Here is a 19,572-nt window from a genome sequence, read left to right as displayed (position 1 = left end):
CTCCCTCCCTCTCTTTCCCATCCTCTCCCTCCCTTCCGTACAGATTAATCCCTCGAAATAGAAAAGAAAGAAATGAAGCGACAATTTATAATGATGTAATGTTATTTTCCTCATTATCAGCGAGTGGAATTAATTACTGTCGAGCACCACGTATTCACAACGCCGCCCAGATCCACTTGTAGCGTAATTCATGAACAAGACAAGCGCGCAAAAATGTAAATTGAATTCCACTACGCGAGGATTCTTTTACACCTTATTTTTATCATATACTTCCCCTTCCTTGTCTGTTTCCTTCGCTCCATCCCTCTTCTCTCTCCCTCTCTCCCTCTCTTTTTCTTCGTCCCTTTATTCAATACTTCATAAAGCGTCTTAATATTTTCTTCTCCAGGTTTCTCCCCTCTTTTCTCACCACACACTTCTCGCTTCACTTTTTTTTTCCCCCTCACTCCTCCGCTCTTCTTAGTGGTGTGTGGGGGAGGCTTAAAGTTCTCTTGGGAAGTCTAAATATCCCAGTTACCCTCCCTAATTACTCCAGTTTTCTCTTGACCCTCGACCCCATTTTCTTTCTCGGCACCCACCCTGATATTTCTTTTTTTTTTTTTTTCGTTATTATTCATTCCCTCAAGACGTAAAAGATGAAGTGAAGGGAGGAAGCTGAGGGGGCTTGGCTTAATACAGTGTTAAGGTGTGTGTGTGTGTGTGTGTGTGTGTGTGTGTGTGTTAAAGGAGATAATGTTACGCACTCTTGCTTTCCCTCCTGAGATGCAAAACGGCAATTCTAGAACGAAGGGTGATAACAGAAAACATGAAGCAAACCAATACAAAGACAGTAAATAGAGAGGGGAGAGTTGCAGCTTCCCTACTCGCCCTCTGTAATCGCATTATGGCGCACACTGCAGTGATTTTTGTTCAGCCTGTATCGTCTGCAGGGTTCGATGTTCGGTATGATGGTTTATTTCTCAGTGGTATGGATGGTTGGCCTCCTTTCGCAGTGGCCCACCATGAAAAATCGTAGTTTGTCTCAGACTGTGAGTGATCTCTGGCCTGTATCGCCCGCAAGTTCTAATACTCAGCCTGATGGATTATATTTCTCAGTGACATGGATGGTTGGCCTCCCTTCGTGGTGGCCCAGCAGTTTTTTTTTTTTTTTTTCTGAAGTGAAGTCTCGGAATGCTCTTCTATATAGAAAATCGTGGTTGATGGCAGCATGTGAGTGATCTCAGGCCACTTGATGTTGCAAGAAAAGCCAAGTCACTGCGGCCAGTATTTTATAAACATTTTAGTCTCTCACAAGAGTTGTATTCAGATGCTACAGAAATTATAAATCGTAGTCTAAGAGGCAGGCGTCTTTACCAGTGATGCAGAATACTCAAACTATCACTGGAGTCATGAAAATATACTTGGAAATATCAATAATCTCCACTAGAGGCCGTTAAAAGTTGTCCAGATAAAACACTAAAAACTATTATATTAGCTACACCACTAACGATGAATAGATGCCAATAATGACCATAGAAGAAGGAGAAGAAGAACAAGAACAAGAACATGAAGAAGAAGAAATGAAGAAGAAGAAGAAGAAGAAGAAGAAGAAGAAGAAGAAGAAGAAGAAGGAATGAAGAAGAAGAAGAAATGAAGAAGAAAAGAAAAAGAAAGAAATAATAAGAAGAAAAAGAACAAAATGATAAAAGCAGCAGCAGCAGCAGCAGCAATCAACAATGTAACGAGAGCTGGAAGCTTATAATTAGTCACGAACAACAGAATAAAGTTAATGAATGTAAATTAAAAAGACTAATTAGAAGTTGACGCAACTAGCATGACGAGCTTGCTTGTTTACATGTGTTTTACGACTTGTTTACGAGGTTTACAGCGTCAGGAGAGACGAGGGAGGAGGTGGTGGTGGTGGTGGTGGCAGGGAAGGGGAGGCAGCGCTGACTTAAGGTGTGACAGGGAGACGTCAAGATAATGTGTCAGCAGCGCGTCGCCAAAAACTCAGTGAGTCGCAGGCTATGGAGAGACAAGGCGGCGAGGCGCCGTGGGTGAAGGGGCGCTGGATGTGGGTGTGGGTGATGCAGAGGAGCATACGGAGGATACTTCAGGCCCTCTTGTATATCCCGTATCACGCTGTGTTGTGATGGGTGAGGAGCAGACGGTAGGAGTAGGTGTGCTAACCTGTACACGAAAGGGTGACTCTGGGAGGTATTCGGAAGGAGGACTTGTTAAATTCAGACGACGGAGAATCCTAAGGCGGCTAGCACAAGTTGATACCAATACTGACGTGTCATTTTCAAGTGGGATATACATCAAGAACGACATTGGAACGGCTACTTGTGGTGAAATAGCCATTGAAGGATGAAAAGTAGGTACTAGAAAGGAAGACTTATTAAATTCAGACTCCGGATGGGAATAAAGTAGTGGCAACAGGCTGATGGCACTACTGACTTGGCTTCTTCAGGTGATATGCGGCTACTTGAGGTGAAATAGCCATTAAAGGTGACGCTAAGCAACCTACACTACTTGATGCTTCAGGGCTGCAACTTGATCACGGGGAAGCGAGGTGGTTCACATAAGGCGCTGCGCTCTTAAAACTGGTGATGGTAATGCTGGTGGCCGTATTACGTTCCCGCTAACTTGGTGATGTGCTGCTCTGAAGGTGGTGAAGTCTTGGAGCCCAGTGTTGATCTTTGCGCCAGGTTGTAAGGTTGTTAGTGTAATGTCAAAGGTAAAGTGTATCTTGAAGGGTGAGTGTACCAGGTGATAATGATCATGTATGTATGTTGTGATGGTGGTGGTGGTGGTATCACTATTATTATAATTAGTAGTAGTAGTAGTAGTAGTAGTAGAAACATTATGATGGTGTGTGTGTGTGTGTGTGTGTGTGTGTGTGTGTGTGTGTGTGTGTGTGTGTGTTTACGTTGTACTGTTCAGTGTCTTCTTTTCGATACAAATTTGCAAAGCTGTTGGAAGAAAGTGTTAAGACATTACTTGGCCACACACACACACACACACACACACACCAAGGATTTGACCACGTAAGTCGTTCAAGCCGATTGTATTGTACTTTTCTTCCAGATTCTACATCTCTCTCTCTCTCTCTCTCTCTCTCAGACCACGCCGCCGCCTTCGTCAGCCCAGCGTTGTTCCCCAGTGCCTGCCTCTCTCCCTCTTGTTTACTTGACACACCTTTCTTGCCACTTCTCTCACTTGCCTCTTATTCCCCTCTCCACTTCTCCTCCATCCGGCACCCTCACGCCGCTCCCCTCCACTCTTTCCCTCCCTCCTCGACCCTTAGCAGCTTACGTCAGGGCTAAAATCTCTCGGACTGTGAGACGAGTGGACCGTAGAAGAAGGCGTGGAAAATATTAAGTCTTCTAATGCTATCCCCCCGCCTCCACCCCCCCTCCCCATACGGTGGTATAAAGAGATGCATCTGCACGTGTGGTGTGAATGGTGCTGTTGACTAGGCAGTTGTTTTGTGTATATGTGTGTGAGGGGAGAGAGAGAGAGAGAGAGAGAGAGAGAGAGAGAGAGAGAGAGAGAGAGAGAGAGAGAGAGAGAGAGAGAGTCAGTCAGGCAGAAAGATAGATAAAAGATAAAGAAAGTGAGAAGGAACTAAGAAAGTCAGTCTATCAGTTAGAAAGATTAATAAGACATACATAAAGTGAGAACGAAGTGAGAACGAACAAAGAAAGGCGGTCAGTCAGTCAGAAAGACATATTAAACGTACAGAATGTGGAAACGAATCAAAAGTCAGGAGGCCAGTCAGTCATTCAGAAAGATAGAAAACGTACAGAAGCTTAAAACTAAAACTCCGTAGTGCCTCCTCATAGTGAAGTTGTCTGGTGCTCGGGGCGTATAACCTCGGCCGGTGAGAGAAACACAACCACCGCGATACAGTTCCCCATCCTTAATTAGTTTAGTGTGTTACATTTCATGGCCATTGTGGGGAGGCTGATGCACGCGTCCATGCCGTCACTCTTACCGGAAAAATACTGGAGCTTTAAACACACACACACAAACACACACACACACACACACAACGAAGTATGTCCTGTATAACTACTACTACCTACACCACAAGCTGAACTGTAGAATAATGTAGGGTCATTTTCGAACAGGAAAGACAGAGGAACGTAGCAATCTCCTGAGAAATTCCGCTCGAAGCTCTTCATTGAACCAGAATAGCTCCCGTCAGGAAAGTGAAGCCTGGTAGTGGATGTGATGAAGCACTGTTACATCAAAGAGAAACGAAAATAGATTTTATGATAACAGGCAATGAAGGACTCGGTGAAAAATATAAGTGCTATTGACGGAGTAAATGCAGAAAACGGCCGTCGTGGTATTAGACAAAGGCAAAGAGTGAGTGTTAAAAATGAACTTTTTTTTTTATGTACATTAATAGAAAGTAAATATGTGTATGTGATTTTTTTTTTGTATGTGTGTGTGTGTAAGTGAAAATATGCCAGTTTTATTTCAGAAAAAACAAACCAGAAGTTATACCCAAAATAAACTCAGGTATTTTCACCGAGAGTAACAAACGGAAAGGCTGAATCACTAACAAACAAATAAATTAATCCCTCAGGCTTCACAAAGTGCTTCGAAACTCGTCCAGAACCAGAGGCAGTGAACACAGACTCGATGAACCCTTGTCGGCCATGCAGGTGACCACTGGGACTGTGCCGCGTGTTTGTTTGCATGTTTGTTGGCCTGCACGATTAATGAGGCATAAGAAAAGAGATTTTTTTTCGCCAAACTGTTGATACTGAGAGAGATACACCAGTTTGCTCTTTCATTGCCTCGTTCTTCCATCTGATGAACGACGGTTTTGTGTTTCAGAGGCAAACGACCGAGCTCATTGTGACCCTCGTGTTTGTGCCTCTCTGTGTGCTGGCCTGGCATTCTGTGTGGACGTGGCGGTGTTGTCTACACCGGTGGTGGTGATGGTGATAGCGATGGTGAATGTGCGGGACTGTGGTGGTGGTGATGATGGTATTTGCGGATGCAGCATCTAGAAATCGTGGTGGTGATGGTGGTTGTTATGGTGGTAAGTGAATTTTAGAAAGTTTTAATTGTTATTTCTTTTACGTATACTTTTTCCCAGTGATTGTTATTCAAAGTGAGTGCAAATTTTTAAAATGAGAGGAACACACATACACACCATTGTGAACCTAGATGAATGCAGCGTTAGGTTAATGATGATGAACAATTTCCTTCCCGTTTGCCTTAATCAACTTATACCTGCCTCTCTCTCTCTCTCTCTCTCTCTCTCTCTCTCTCTCTCTCTCTCTCTCTCTCTCTCTCTCTCTCTCTCTCTCACGCGTGATGAATAAGAGGATTTTACCGGATTTAATCGAGTTTTAAGTTTCATCTTCACTGCAATATTTCTGGTTAACCTCGTGACCACCTTTCAACCTGAGATCAGTAACCTTTGTCGGCTGTGGATGAATAGTCGGTGTAATGAAGTGGTGGACGTGAGGCCTCACTTTAAAATCGAACTGACGCCTGGGTGGTTTTTGAATGCTCTAAATCATCTACGTTTTTTGGCTAGATGCTTCAGCTTCCTTGGTTGTGTGTCGTAGAATATAACGTGTGTGTGTGTGTGTGTGTGTGTGTGTGTGTTTCTCGTCTTCGTAAGTTTCGGCTTCCCTTCGTGGTCATGATGAAACAGATTCCTGGACTTACACTCTTCTTACCTGCAGGCGACATCCTTAGGAAATTAGTGCACATTTTTTTTGCTTAGTTTGTGTATTTTCACAATAAGAGAAATTATATTGATAGCCGATTTTTTCCTTCACAGAATAGCCTCTCGTGTACCGAGGCTTCGTGGCCTAGAGGAGGCACAGCGTACAGCGGATGGCATTTTTGTGATATTTACTTGTAGCCCTTGACCTTTATCCTTGTGCTGTCAGAGAAACACGCAAAGCATGATAGATTACCATGACACAAACACACTCACACTCACAGAAGCCACTGCTAGGACTCCCACAACAACTTTACCAGTCAGTCTTCAGGGACGAGACAAAGCTTTTGGTTGTGCGCCTCTGAGATGCTTCCTGACGTCCTGGTTTCCGGCGGAGAGTGGTGTAGGGAAGGCCCTTAGGAACGTCACCATATGTGTGTGTGTGTGTGTGTGTGTGACTGAGCAAGAGAGAGAGAGAGCAGTTTTAGTAGTAAATGCAATGGTAAGTGTTAGCCACGTAGTTCAGTTAACAGCCATTAAGATGAATACTCCCATTACACCTTTATGAAGTTGTCGGGCTTGAATGAATCCAATCACGGAGTTTGCAATAAGCTGTATGTGAGCCGCGCTATCGAACGCTATTTCCGGAAAAGATTTCGACTTTTTTTTTATATTCTGTATTAATTATTTGATACCGTATATTTAATGGTGCTCTTACTAATCATGGTTTTCTTTGGATTCTTTCATCTTTGCACATCACCTAAATATTCCTGGATTACTTTCTAGTTAATGGTATCTAGTTCTTTTTAACGACAAATAGGTTTTTTTTTTCTATTCATTTTTTTCTTTACCATTTCTCTTTTGTTGTATAATAACCTGATTTGCTGCGGCGTATATAAACTTGTGGTTGACGTTCTTCCCGTCTCTGCCTCCTTACCTTGCTGATCTGCACACCGCCCACACGCAGGAGCGTTGTATTGACGCACCTTCTCGCCAGTAAAATTCATTCATGTTTGCTTTCCTGTATGACATCAAAGGAGAGACAGGACTAGATTCGCCTGGGATTTACATAGCGTGCGTTCCTTACTCCTGACCTGCATTACTACACTTTCACTCCCGTACTCATCTCCATTACGTTCTTGGTGTACCTCACGTCTTTTCCTGGAATCTCGGGTTGACAAGTCGTCACGCAGCCCACGACCCAGCCTCACCCTTGCTACATATTTCAGTCCCTCCCAACTTTATTTTTCGTTTATCCCTCAGTTATTGATCAGTGCTGGATGACTCCCGTTGTGCGATAGTGCCTCGGTGCTTCTAGGAGAGGGAAGTACCTCTTGTGTAGACGAAATTGCAGACAGGTAGGTAGGTAAGCAGGACAGTTGTATGTAAGTAGGTATATAGGGAAGTTAATAGGCTTGGTAGGTGGGCAGTAGAATAAACAGGCTATAATTAGGTAGGTGGATAGGTAGTAAGTAGGGTAGGTTGATAAGTAAATAGGAAATTAAATAACTAGTAGCAAAGAGTGGGAATCGCTTGTCTGGAATGGGTTTCATCCGTACACTACCAAAATTAAGGGAGTAGATACGCTTCGGTGCTCCGCAGACTTGTTTTACGGATCACTTGGCGTCCCGCTGGATGTGGCAGGACAATCATGGAACACTTGCACCTGTTAATTGTTCGTCTGATGTTGGTTTATTGTTGGTTTTAGTAGTTTACATTCGCTTAAAATTATTTCACATTCTACAATTCATTTAAAAAGATATCTGGCGACTACTAACCATTACTTTCTTGTTCATTGTGGAAATCTTAATGTAAAACAGGTCGTTAGTTCACGTATTAACTGGTATTTGAGTTTTAGATCACTAATTCATCACTTTGGGTAAATTAACTTGTTCTTAGCTAAGCAGGTAGACAAGTGAAGTAAGTGGGGGCTGTAAATAGTATGTCATCGCGGGTTTCCATCTGTCTGTCACGAAAAGTAAGGAAGAGAACATGCCTCGGTGTTCTCAAACCGGTGTTGTGACTCAGCTGCCAGTAAGGGAGTGCTACAGGACAGTCATGGTGTGGAGACAGTGAGTTATGCTTTAGTGTGTATGTGTGTGCGTCTCAGGCAACCTTTTTCCTAAAGTGAAATAAAGCAAATGATTCTCAAATGTGTACAGGGTTACTTAATCATTCACTTTAGTATGCAGCCTTTTATTGAGAAAAAAAAATTATACCTTAAGCTATTAACTTGATAGCATTTCTTCCTTCAGGACAGAATGTCGTAGAAATGCAATCAACTCTGAAAGCAAATTTATTCCAGTCACTTTGTTTAAAACCTCCTCCACGGATGTCCCCTCAGAGCGCACACGGAATCAGTAAGAGGTCGATATAATTATATAGCTGGCTCATTTAGATGCACTTTGAATGTTGGGAGGGAGAGGCAGCTGATACCCCACAAGCTTGCATACGAGTGTGTGGGGAGTATTTACTAGTCAGTGCAGCTGGCCAGTCTTTCAGCGAATGTTTTTAAACGACTCTGGAATAGAGCTTGATAGCAGATTAGCCCATTTATTTACGCAGTGCATATTCATATCATTCAATGTTCTGGGAGTCATGGTGCAGTGTCCTCCTCCTCCTCCTCCTCCTCCTCCTCCGGAATAGTCTTTAACTAAGCCAAAGACTATTACTATTACTGAAACTGTTCCTAAGTAGACGAAAAAGTACAAAATGACCTGGTATCAAAACGCGAACAAACTCGATGGTGAGTAGAGATTTTTAGGCAGTGAAATAGTGTTATCATCATTACAAATGGGTAAATATCACATCACCTGAGGTTATTGCGGTCTGGGAAGAAACGCACTGAATGATTATTTCAAGAAATGCTTATTGACCTTAGTAGTGAAATTCTTAACTAGATTTAAAAGTTGTTTGAAGCAAAGCCTATGTTCAGTATTAATGAGCGGGGCAACGTCATTAATAATGGAAGTTGATTTCTGAAGAAGCGAATGAAAGTAACTACTGATGTCAAGAGAAATAACTTATTAATTTTTTATGAAACCTGCCTGTAAACAAATTAAAAACAAGCAGTTATTGGCATTAGTATCCTACGTTGTTAATGTGTTACTGTATCCTTGCGTGTTTTACTGCGAAACAAGTATTAGATTTTATAACCGTGACCATATCCTCATGATGCTTCCTGTCCATTTTCTCTGAAACAATGTATGCAACCTCTGTGTATTGGCAGCTGTCAACAGTGGACACCAAACCTCAGTGGAGTTTAAGGAAATACGTCGAATGTGCTAAGATGAAAAGTGCACAGAAAGCAATGGAAAGGCTCACCTAAAGTTTAACAATCTAATAGTCCAGGCAAGTTTATAGTTCATGGTAGTTGAGTTTCTCTCTCTCTCTCTCTCTCTCTCTCTCTCTCTCTCTCTCTCTCTCTCTCTCACAGTGATTCCAGATGTCTTCACTGCAGTTGTGTATTTAATTACGAAACAGCACTGATATAACTCAGTTAAATACTAACAGCTTGAAATTAGTTAGGAAGTACATATTAGTGACCTAATTCTATCTCAGTCATTTATCATACTATCTTCACTGTCCTGTGATACCAAAAGCGTTTCCTTATTTAGTGATCATAATTTAGGTGACCACCTTGAGTTTTGTCTGAATTGTATCTTGTCTTCCTTCATTCAGCATAAAGATGTCCTGTGTATGTGTCCTCGGCGCCATCTTGTTCCTTATTGTTAACAGTTAGGTGTCGTCTTTGCTGGCTACTGGTTTGTCCTTTTTTTATGCAGGTAAAATCTTGCTGCTTGTTTATGCATCTATCTTCCCTTTTGGAGCTCCAATATCTCGTGTTATTCTGTTTTAGTAATTTCCTCTTTGTATGCCATTCATTATTTCCATGTCCGATAAGCAAAATTATATTTTCTTCTCATTCTCGTGCAATAGCTCCATATTCCTTATATTTATAGAAAGAGGCAGTAGTAGCGGTGAAGGCATGCCTCTGAATTTCAAATTTCATCTGAGCTTGACTTCTAGCAATTCTTTCATATTTATTCCTCTGTCACTAAGTATCATGGAAAAAATCATAATGACAATGGATTTCCTCCCTTAATCACTGCATTTACTCTCCTTCATTATAACGTTTAACTAAAAGAACATGACACCATCACACACACATCAGGATGTTTTACCACCTGCAGTGTATTTTAGAATTATAGTATGATAACTTTGTCCTGAAGGAGCTTTCCTGTCAATGAACATTACTCTTCTTTTGTCTAATGCCAATAATCATTGCAGAGATTCAAAATTTTCATCAGAGCCTTGATGAGTTGAGACTTCCTAGTGGCTCTGAATTTGCACACCAAGGCTGTTATGGAGCAGTGCTGTCTGGTCCCTATTGCCTTGTCTCTGAGGAGTCTGCAGGTGTACTCTTTGAGTGAGGGGGCTCATACAGCAGGATCTGGAATCACTTAAGTACTGTGTGTGTATTTAAATGAGTTTGAATTTTGTGCATTCTCAGTAACTTTGTGTCAGTTATTTCATTTACATTTTCACAGAGAATACAGATAAAGTATGGGCAAATGATTTGTGAGCCATCATATATATCAACAACAGTAGTACATATCTGGGAGAGACTTCATGAAGCAGATATCAACCATGGTCCCTTCAAGTGGATTTACTGTTCAGATACTGAGCCTCTCTCCAGACTGGAAGTTTGTATATTACTTTGTGTTGTGGCTTAGTTGAGGCTTAGTTGAGATACTCGTGTAACTGACCTTGTGGGTATGTCATTACAGAATCTTTGATTAAATCTTTTACACACTCTAAGCTAATTTAATAAAATTGAACATGTACATACATATAGGAACTGCTGTGTGAAGAAAGTGTGATATTTGACACACACCTGAAAGTTTCCCCATTGCATCATGATGCCTAAATCGAATTTAAGGTTTTGTCATCATTCTTTGTGAATAATTTGGAATTAAACTCAAATACATTGAGATTCACAGCTGAAAATCGTCTTATATCTAGGATTCACACAAAAAAAAAATTAGATTTAATGTATTCTGAAGAGGGTAGTGATTGAGTGATTGTTTTCAGATTGTGACTGAAGAAGAGGAGTATTGTAGTCACTGCAGCCTTGCACCACATGGGCAAAGATGACCTGTAGCATGCCGTTGATGCAGATGTTCTTGCACCTAGATGTCAATCCCTCAATGAGGGCACCACATGAGCTACACCTTCATCCTCTCACATTCACTATACGTGTCTGTTCCACTCTTCGTTTCACTCTCAGCTGCCTGATGTCTGGTGTATGATCCTGTACAGCTTATTGGTGAAGACATGGAGGTTTTTGTCTTGTGGTTCAAGATGCGAGTCTGTTGCTGCTGCTGTCCAATTATCACCTGAAAGACAGTCATTATTAATCAACCCTTCAGTCATTTAAAATTAATAGAAGTATTCATGCTTAGTTGTATTTCAAAAGGAACTAGTCTTACCAGAGAGATAAAATGCTATTTCTCTCAGTGATGAAATTTATAAGTTTGATTCCAATCAGCTCACACAGTAAATAGATATGCTACAGATTAATGTTATTTTATTTCCATCAAACCTATAACAGCAGAAGGAATTGCTATCAAACTCCACTACAATAAAAATTCACCCACCTCCACCTAAGCCACAGTATAATTGAGATGACTGGGAAGCTGAGGAACTTCAGATTGGAAAGAGAACAGAGACAGGAATGAGATGATGAAAGTGATACTGACTGAGTTAGGGCATGACAGGGATGAGAGAGTGGAGAAGACAGGAAAAGAGTGGATGGTGTTGTTGCTGGGACTGTGTAGAGAGGCGAATGAAAGGATGATTGAGGCAGTGAAAGAGTTTCTGGAGAGAATGTGGTGTGCCAGATGTACGAACAATTAGGATAGAGGATGCTGTTCGTTTCTCTTTTTTTCCTCCCTTCTACAGGAGTTGCCGATCCAAAGGCCTGGCTCAGGAGTGATCCTGTGCCACCTGTAGCATCAAGATCAAGACCAAGATCATTTAGGAGGACTCCAATACGCTGAAGAGACAGTAAAGGAAGTGATAGAAGCAGTGAGGGCAGCAGAAGAAAAGAAGATGTGTGTGGCTGTGGTGGGGGTCCTGCGGCGCCCACGGGAAGGAGTGCAGTATGAGAAGGTCAGAAGAGAAACGAACCGCAAGATATGCATGGAACTCATGAAGGTCAAAATGGAATGGATGGCAGGGAAGAAGAGCAACGTGAGCTTCCTGGACATGGATGGGATCCTCGACCAGGACAAATTCTTCGGGAGAGACGGGGTCCACCTCAACCACAACGGGAATGAGAGGCTAGGACGTCGACTGGCCGAGTGGATGAGGGCGAGACAGGTGTGTTGTGTGGACGAGGCATGACGAGGAGGACCCACTGATGTCAGCGAATATGGAAGAAAAGAGACTAGCCAGGCAAGTAAATGTGTGAAGATTGGCTGTATGAATGTGAGAGGATGGGGTGTGGGCAAGTTTGAGGATGTATGCAAGGAGCTCAGGGAGTGGAGGTTCGACTTAGTCGGGCTCACTGAGACTCACCTGAGAGATGATGTACGAATGGAGGGATGCGAGTATGTTATGATTGGAAAGGGGCGTAAGGCACAGGAAACACTGGGAGGAGGCGTAGCCCTACTCTACAAGAAAGAAAGAGGACTGAAAGTAGAGGAGATTGATGTGGGGGAGTGTACAAGTAGTGAGGATGTGCTTGCAGTAAGAGTGGAATGCATGGATGGTTGTGGCAGACCAGAGAAGGTGGTATTGGTGGTAGCGTACATGACTGTCATGAGTGAAAGAGCAGAGAGGGAAAATAGGAGGAAGTATGACATACTTAAGAAAGTTGTGAGAGAGCATGGAGAGGAGAGAGTGCTAGTTATGGGTGACATGAATGCACATGTGGGAATACTGGGGGAACAGTTGAACAGGAATGGTGAAATGCTTGGAGAGTTCCTTGATGAACTGGGGCTGGAAAATCTGAATGTTTCTTTGGCTGAGGGGCGTGTGACTCGGAGTGCAAGAGAGCAGGAGTTGGCAATTGACTACGTGTTGGTGAATGGAAGAATGCGTGAAATTGTGTCGCATATGTGGATAGATGAGGATGGTTTGGTTGATATTGTGTCTGATCACAACATGCTGGTTGTGGAGTGCTTGATGCAGGGTGGGAATGAAGTGAAAGTGGTAAGTAAGAAAAAGAAGTGGAGACTGCGAGATGTAGGGTGGGAGAATTTTCAGGTTGAACTGAGTGAGAGAAGCTGGGACGACGGAAGTGTGCATGACGTGGAGCGTCTGAATGAGAAACTGGTTGAGGACGTGAGGGGTGCTGCTGAGAACCAGATAGGATTTGTGAAAGTAGGTAGAAGAAAAAATGTATGTAAACCATGGTGGAATGATTAAATCAGAGCGGCTAGGAAGGAGCGAAAGAGAATGAGTAGACAGTGTAGATGGCTGAGGAAAAAGAGGCATGAAAGCGATGAGGCAGAGAATGAGTATCAGAATGCACGGGCAGCGTATGTGAAGCAGCAGCGGTTCACAAGACGAATGATAATGAGTGCTAAAGTGAAGAGTGAAAGGAGTGTGATTCAATCTTTAAGGGAGAAAGGTATGGAAGGTGGCCGTGAATGGTACAAGTTCATGAGAGGTGAGAATATGTCAGGCAGTGTTGGTGTGGAGAATCTAAAAGTGGAGGGTGTAGTTATAACAGAGAAGGAGGGAATCTGGGAGGCAATCAAAGGGTTCTGGGAAGAAGTAGGTGGGGTAGGTGAGATGTTTAGTGTGAGAGAAGGATGTGTAACACTGGAAAGGAAGAATGCAGATGAATTGGATGAAAGAATCAGTAGGGATGAAGTGGAGAGGTGTGTGAGAAGGCAGAAGAATGGCAAGGCAGCAGGTCCAGATGATATACCCTATGAGTTCTACAAGAATGGTGGGGAGGTAGTGATAGACAGAATGACTGAGTTATTCAACCGAGTGTGGGATGAAGAGAGAGTGCCAAGAAAGTGGAATGAGAGCCGAGTGTGTCTGTTGCATAAGGGGGCATTTAAGAGTAAGAATGATCTAAAGAACTACAGGCCAATTGCATTAGTGAATACAATAGGTAAAGTTTTCAGTGCAGTGTTGAATGAGAGACTGTGTAAATGGATTGAGAGAGCTGGATTGCTGGGTGAAGAACAGAATGGTTTTCGTAGGGATAGGAGAGCTGAGGACAATATGTTTGTGGTGAATGAAATGATTGAGAAGAAAAAGAAGGATGGGGGTAAATTGTACCTAGGTTTTCTGGATATAGAGAAAGCTTATGATAGAGTGAACAGAGAAATGCTAGGTAGAGTCTTAGAAAAGATTGGATTGAGTGCAAAGATAGTTAACATAGTGCAAAGTATGTATGTGGACACAAGAGCTAGATACAGACTAGGAGACATAGAAAGAGACTGGGTGAAGAGTGAGAGAGGAGTTAGGCAGGGCTGTATATTGTCACCAACCCTTTTTAGCCTGTATACAGAGGAGCTAGCAGCCAGGATGAGAAGAATGAATGTAGGGGTAAGTGTGGGGAATGATAAAGTATGTGTGCTCCTTTATGCAGATGATGTAGTTGTTATGAGTGAATCGGCAGATGAACTTCAAAGTTTGTTGGATGTAGTTGATGGCTATGGTAAAGACTTTGGAGTAAGGTTTAGCAGTGAGAAAAGCAAAGTAATGATTGTGAATAGATCAGAGGATGAAAGTAATGTGGTATGGAGACTTAGAGAGAATGAGTTGAGACAGGTGCAAGGATACAAGTACTTAGGGATGTGGATGAGTCCTAGTGGGTGTGCAAAGGCAAAGAATGAAAAGATAAGTATGGTAAACCAGTGGGTAGGTCGATTGGGAAGCGCGGCAAGGATGAGAGCAAGTAAGTATGATGTGTTGAGAGAAGTGGGGAAGAGTGTGGCTGTGCCATGTATAGTGTATGGTATGGATGTGATTGCATGGAATGAAAGTGAAATTGATAAGTTAGAAGTGGGCCAGAATAGAGTAGCAAGGATGGCACTGAGTGCACCGAGGTGCACAGCAGTTGAAGCCTTGAGAGGTGACATGGGATGGAGCACCTTTAGAGAAAGACTCACAAAAGCCACACTTAGGTACAAGATTAGGCTTGAGAGAATGGATGATGCAAGAATAGCAAGGAAGGTGTACCTGTGGAATGAAAGTGGAAGCAAATGGAGGAAGAGATGCATGAGAATGACAGACAGGAATGAATTGCAAGTGGTGTGGGCGATAAGAATGGCTGGGAGGAATCAAAATGAGTGTGAATGGGTGGTAACAAGAGGAGGCAGAGTGGGAGCCGAATGGGATGTGAGAAAATGGAAGAATGAGATAGACAAAGAAGTGAAATGCGTGGGATTGAATGAATGGAAGAATGAAATGGAAAGAAAGAAGACCCTGGAATGGTACAAGGAGAAAGAGGCCTCGAGGTATGAAAGGTGGTATGATGGAAGCCTGGGCGGTGATCTTCTCTTCCGAGCGAGGGCACAGTGTATGGATGTGAATGCAAGGAGTTACAGGTGGTCTGAGTCCCGCAGCAAAGTGTGCCAGATATGTGACATGGGAGAGGATGAGACGGTGGAACATGTGGTGCTGGAGTGTGTGAAGTATGCCAGAGACAGGTATGAGATGATGCAAGTGATACTGACTGAGTTAGGGCATGATAGGAATGAAAGAGTGGAGAAGACAGGAAAGGAATGGTTATTATTATTATTATTATTAATTATTATAGTTATAATTATTATGTTTGAGTGTGTTCTGGTGTCTGTTTGGGTTGGTTTGTGTGTGTTTTGGTGTGTTTGGAGTGTTTTGGGGAGTTTTGCATAGGTTTGGGTGTGTTTTGGGTTTTAGGAGATGTGGGTGTGTTTGGGAGTGTATTTCTCTCATTAGTAATATACAAATGTTAACCTTAAAAACACCCTTGAAAACCACAGTAACTTCAACTATAGACTTTCAAATACAGGTAGCAGGGTTCTCAAGGGTGTTTCTCCGGTTAGTAATGCAGAAATGTTAATCTGTTACTGGAACCTTAAAAACACCCTTGAAAACCACAGTAACTTTAACTACAGCCTTTTAAATACAGGTAGCAGGGTTAACAAGGGTGTTTCTCCTGTCAGTAATGCAGAAATGTTAATCTGTCACTGGAACCTTGAAAACACCCTTGAAAACCACAGTAACTTCAACTACAGCCTTTTAAATACAGGTAGCAGGGTTCTCAAGGGTGTTTCTCCTGACCTAACTTAATGTAACCCAAGCAAACCACACCCTAACCTACCCTACCCTAAGCTAACACCTCCCCACAGATTCCCAGCACATTTTTTTCAGCGGCGGGTGAAGAGAGATGTAAACTCGGACATTCCACCGAAGAGAGAGTTGCTTGTGTACACCCCAGTGACTCCCCTCCAGCTCTCACTGTACACGGCAACTCTCACAAGCAACATGGAGGCGTTTGTGTCGAAGGTGTGTGTGTGTGTGTGTGTGTGTGTGTGTGTGTGTGTGTGTGTTTGGGAGGGTTTTGTGGTGTTTTTGGAGTGTTTGTATGTTTGTGTGTTTTGGTGTGTTTTGGTGTAGATAAATGTGTTTAATTTTATTTATTTATTTGTTTTTTTGGTATTTTATCTGATTTTTTTAATGTTATTTTTTTGTGATTATTATTCAGATAGTGTTTATTTTTTATTTAATTATTTATTTATTTATTTATTTTATTTATTTATTGGATGTGTGTGGCTGTGTTTGTGGGGGTAAGGGTGTGTTTGTGGGCTTTTTTTGTGTGTGTGTGTTTTGTGTGTTTTTGAGGTGTTCGGGTATTTATGGGTGTGTTTGTGGTGTTTGTGGATGTTCGTGGTAGATTTTTTTTTTTTGGGGGGGGTGTTTGTGTGTGCTTGTGGGAGTGTAGGGGTGTTTTTGTGGGTGTTTTTTTTTATATTTTTGGTGGTGTTTGTGTTTATTGTGTGTTTTTGTGTATTTTGGGGTGTTTTTTGAGTGTTTGGGATGTGTTTGTAGTGTTTTTGTGGTGTGTGAGTATGTTTGGAGTGTTTTTGTGTGTTTTGGGGTGTTGTTTGACTGTATTTGAGTGTGTTTGTGGTGTTTAGGTACATTTGGAGGTTTTTTTTTTGTGTGAGTGTGTGTTCTATTGCATTCTGAGACAAAATACGCACACATTTCCGTCAGATTACTCACATTTCATAACTTTTTCACATCCCAACCTAACGTGACCTGACCCGACCCAAACAGAACCCACAGTGTGACCTCCAAGCCCAGGACCACTGCCACCGCATGGGCCAAATGTCCCCAGTCCTTGTCCTCTGCCTGATCACCGCAGCCAGCACTGACGAGTGGACAGTGGAGAGAGCAGGGACCAAACGCAAACTAGAGCGCTTGATTATCCGGTCTGGCAAGTTCCGAGACGCCAGCCAGGGAGACCGGAGCTTCCAGAGGGTGGTGGGTGAGGCGGAGCTGCTGTCCCTGCTGAAGCAAAACGACCACCATAAGGAACATAGGGCTAGCAAGGGCCATGGTGGGTTATTGAGGGTATTTTAGTGGGGTTTTGGGGAAATAAGGGTGTTTTGGGATGTTTTTGGGCAGTTTGGGGGAGATAAGAGTGTACTGAGGTTTTTTGGTGTAGATAATGGTGTATTGAGGTGTTTTTTGGGGTAGATAAGGGTTTATTGAGGTATTTTTGGGATAGGTAAGGGTGTAATGAGGTGTTTTTGTGGTAGATAAGGGTGTATTGGGGTGTTTTTGGGGTAGATAAGGGTGTATTGAGGTGTTGGGTTAGATAAGGTTATTTTGGGGAGTTTGGGTGTTTTTTGGAAGTTTTTTGGGTGTTTTTGGGTGTTTTGGAATAACTAACGGTTTTTTTTGTGTGTTTTTGTGTTTTTGGATGTTTTAGGTTGATTTGGTATTTTTGGTTGTTTTGGAATAACTAAGGATGTTTTTGTGTGTTTTAGGATAAATTAGAATATTTTTCAGTTATTTATTTTTTTTATTTTTTATTTTTTTTTTTTTTTTTGTGTGTGCATGTGTATTTTTGACATTTTTAGGGGGAAGGGATCCTGATGTGACCTCTTGCAGGTCACATCACCAAAGAGGAGCTAAACCAACTGCTCCACAGAAGTGACCTGACCAAGAAGAAGAGAAGAAGCTGACTGGAGTTTTCAAGGTCATTTTAGAAGATTGAAAGGAAGAAAGGAAGAAAATTAATAAAAGGATAAATAATGAAGAAAAATTAATAGAAAGAGGAAGAAGGATGTAAAGGAATGACAAATTTGATTCCTTTAAGGTTAAAAAATATTGATTTTTTTTATATTTTTATTTATTTATTATTATTTTATTATTATTATTATTATTATTATTCTCTCTCTCTCTCTCTCTCTCTCTCTCTCTCTCTCCATTCATTTAATCTCACTGCCAGTTTGTCTTTTTGTGTCTGTCTGTTTGTTTGTTTGTTTGTTTAGTTTAATATTCTCAGATAAATATTCCATCTATTATTATTATTATTATTATTATTATTATTATTATTATTATTATTGTTAATATTTTGTCATATTTTTGTTTTCTTTGTTATTTTATTTATTCCTTTAATCTGCCAAGGAAAGTAATTATTTTTATTATTTATTTATTTTTTCACTTAATTTGTAACAAGGAAAGTAATTATTATTATCATTATTTATTTATTTTCTTTTAATTGGTAACAAAAGGCAATTTTAGAATATTCATCTTCATGTAATTACCTGTTTGTGTAATTGTAATATACTTTTACAATTGCATCTTTTTTTCAATATTATTATTATTATTATTATTATTACCATTACTATTATTATTATTATTATTATTATTATTGTTATTATTATTATTATTAATAAATTAATAATAATTGATTAATAATTAATAATAATAATAATAATAATATTGATAAAGCAACAATTTGGATTTAGGAGAGGGAGATCATGTGTTACAAAATTACTAAGTTTTATTCTAGGGTGGTGGATATAAATACTCAAGTCTGCTGCTACTACTACTACTATTACTACTACTACTACTACTACTACTACTACTACTACTACTACTACTACTACTACTACTACTACTACTACTACTACCACCAGCACCACTTCCGCAGGCAAAGCATGTTTCAATCAAGTTCTATGACATTGGGGGTCGCAGCTTCTCCCACCACAGCACCAGGTTAGCCCCGCATCCCCCCCCCACCTCCATCACCACCACCATCATGACCACCACCAGGGTACGAGGAGAGAGCCCCAAGTCCCTCCATTCAACTACTACTACTACTACTGCTGGTGGTGGTCATGACTATCAGGTGTCAAGAAGGACCCCCAGTGTGGATAATCAGTCGTCGGTGGACTCCAGGGGTCACAGAAGGTCAGTTGGGTCAGGTCAGGTTAGGTTAGGTTTAGTTGGGTTGGGTTAGGTTAAGTTAGGTTACCTCTCTCTCTCTCTCTCTCTAACTATTTGGTAGCTAAATTTCATGACATTTAGAGTTCACCTCAATATTTTTGTAACATTCTACTACTACTACTGTATTGTGTATGTTCAGCAGCATGTCATATTGTACTTGACTGGTGTGAAACAATACATGTAAGGTATAATCTTCATTATGCCGAATAAATTTCAAAAAGTGAAAAATAGATTACGTTTACAGTGTGTACAGTACTCACGAACCACAAATCCTGTGAAACCCGTTCCCGTGCTCTCTAGGGACTCACGGACCGCACATCAATTACGTAATGGATGCAGTTAATTGTTTCATAATTTTACCTCTTAGAACCTTCAGAAAAGCCTTAAAATCTTGTTGCAGTAATCAGAAAAGCTTCAAA

General features: G+C 41.4%; 1 protein-coding gene across 11 annotated transcripts in view; it reads left to right on the top strand.

Annotated features, from left to right (window-relative positions):
• Positions 1-19,572, top strand: part of LOC135111972 (lymphocyte-specific helicase-like) — a 51,196-nt gene that overhangs the window by 19,350 nt on the left and 12,274 nt on the right. For 3 of the 11 annotated variants that reach the window (XM_064025705.1, XM_064025695.1, XM_064025662.1), the window contains exons 1-9: positions 4,286-4,356; positions 4,580-4,658; positions 4,834-5,041; positions 9,968-10,151; positions 10,772-12,136; positions 16,039-16,195; positions 16,970-17,252; positions 17,810-18,017; positions 18,858-19,117. In XM_064025705.1, the coding sequence (XP_063881775.1) occupies positions 12,102-12,136; positions 16,039-16,195; positions 16,970-17,252; positions 17,810-17,883 (549 nt within the window). In that variant the 5' untranslated portion in view covers positions 4,286-4,356; positions 4,580-4,658; positions 4,834-5,041; positions 9,968-10,151; positions 10,772-12,101 and the 3' untranslated portion in view covers positions 17,884-18,017; positions 18,858-19,117. Of the gene's footprint in view, positions 1-4,213; positions 4,357-4,579; positions 4,721-4,833; positions 5,042-7,732; positions 7,750-8,906; positions 9,029-9,967; positions 10,152-10,227; positions 10,384-10,771; positions 12,137-16,038; positions 16,196-16,969; positions 17,253-17,809; positions 18,018-18,857; positions 19,118-19,572 lie in introns of those variants that run through there. The other 8 variants (XM_064025721.1, XM_064025714.1, XM_064025743.1 and 5 more) reach the window with 8 other exon arrangements.

Source organism: Scylla paramamosain, chromosome 2 (genome assembly GCF_035594125.1).
Source record: "Scylla paramamosain isolate STU-SP2022 chromosome 2, ASM3559412v1, whole genome shotgun sequence".
NCBI lineage: Eukaryota > Metazoa > Arthropoda > Malacostraca > Decapoda > Portunidae > Scylla > Scylla paramamosain.
This window is presented reverse-complemented; position numbering and strand designations above follow the sequence as displayed.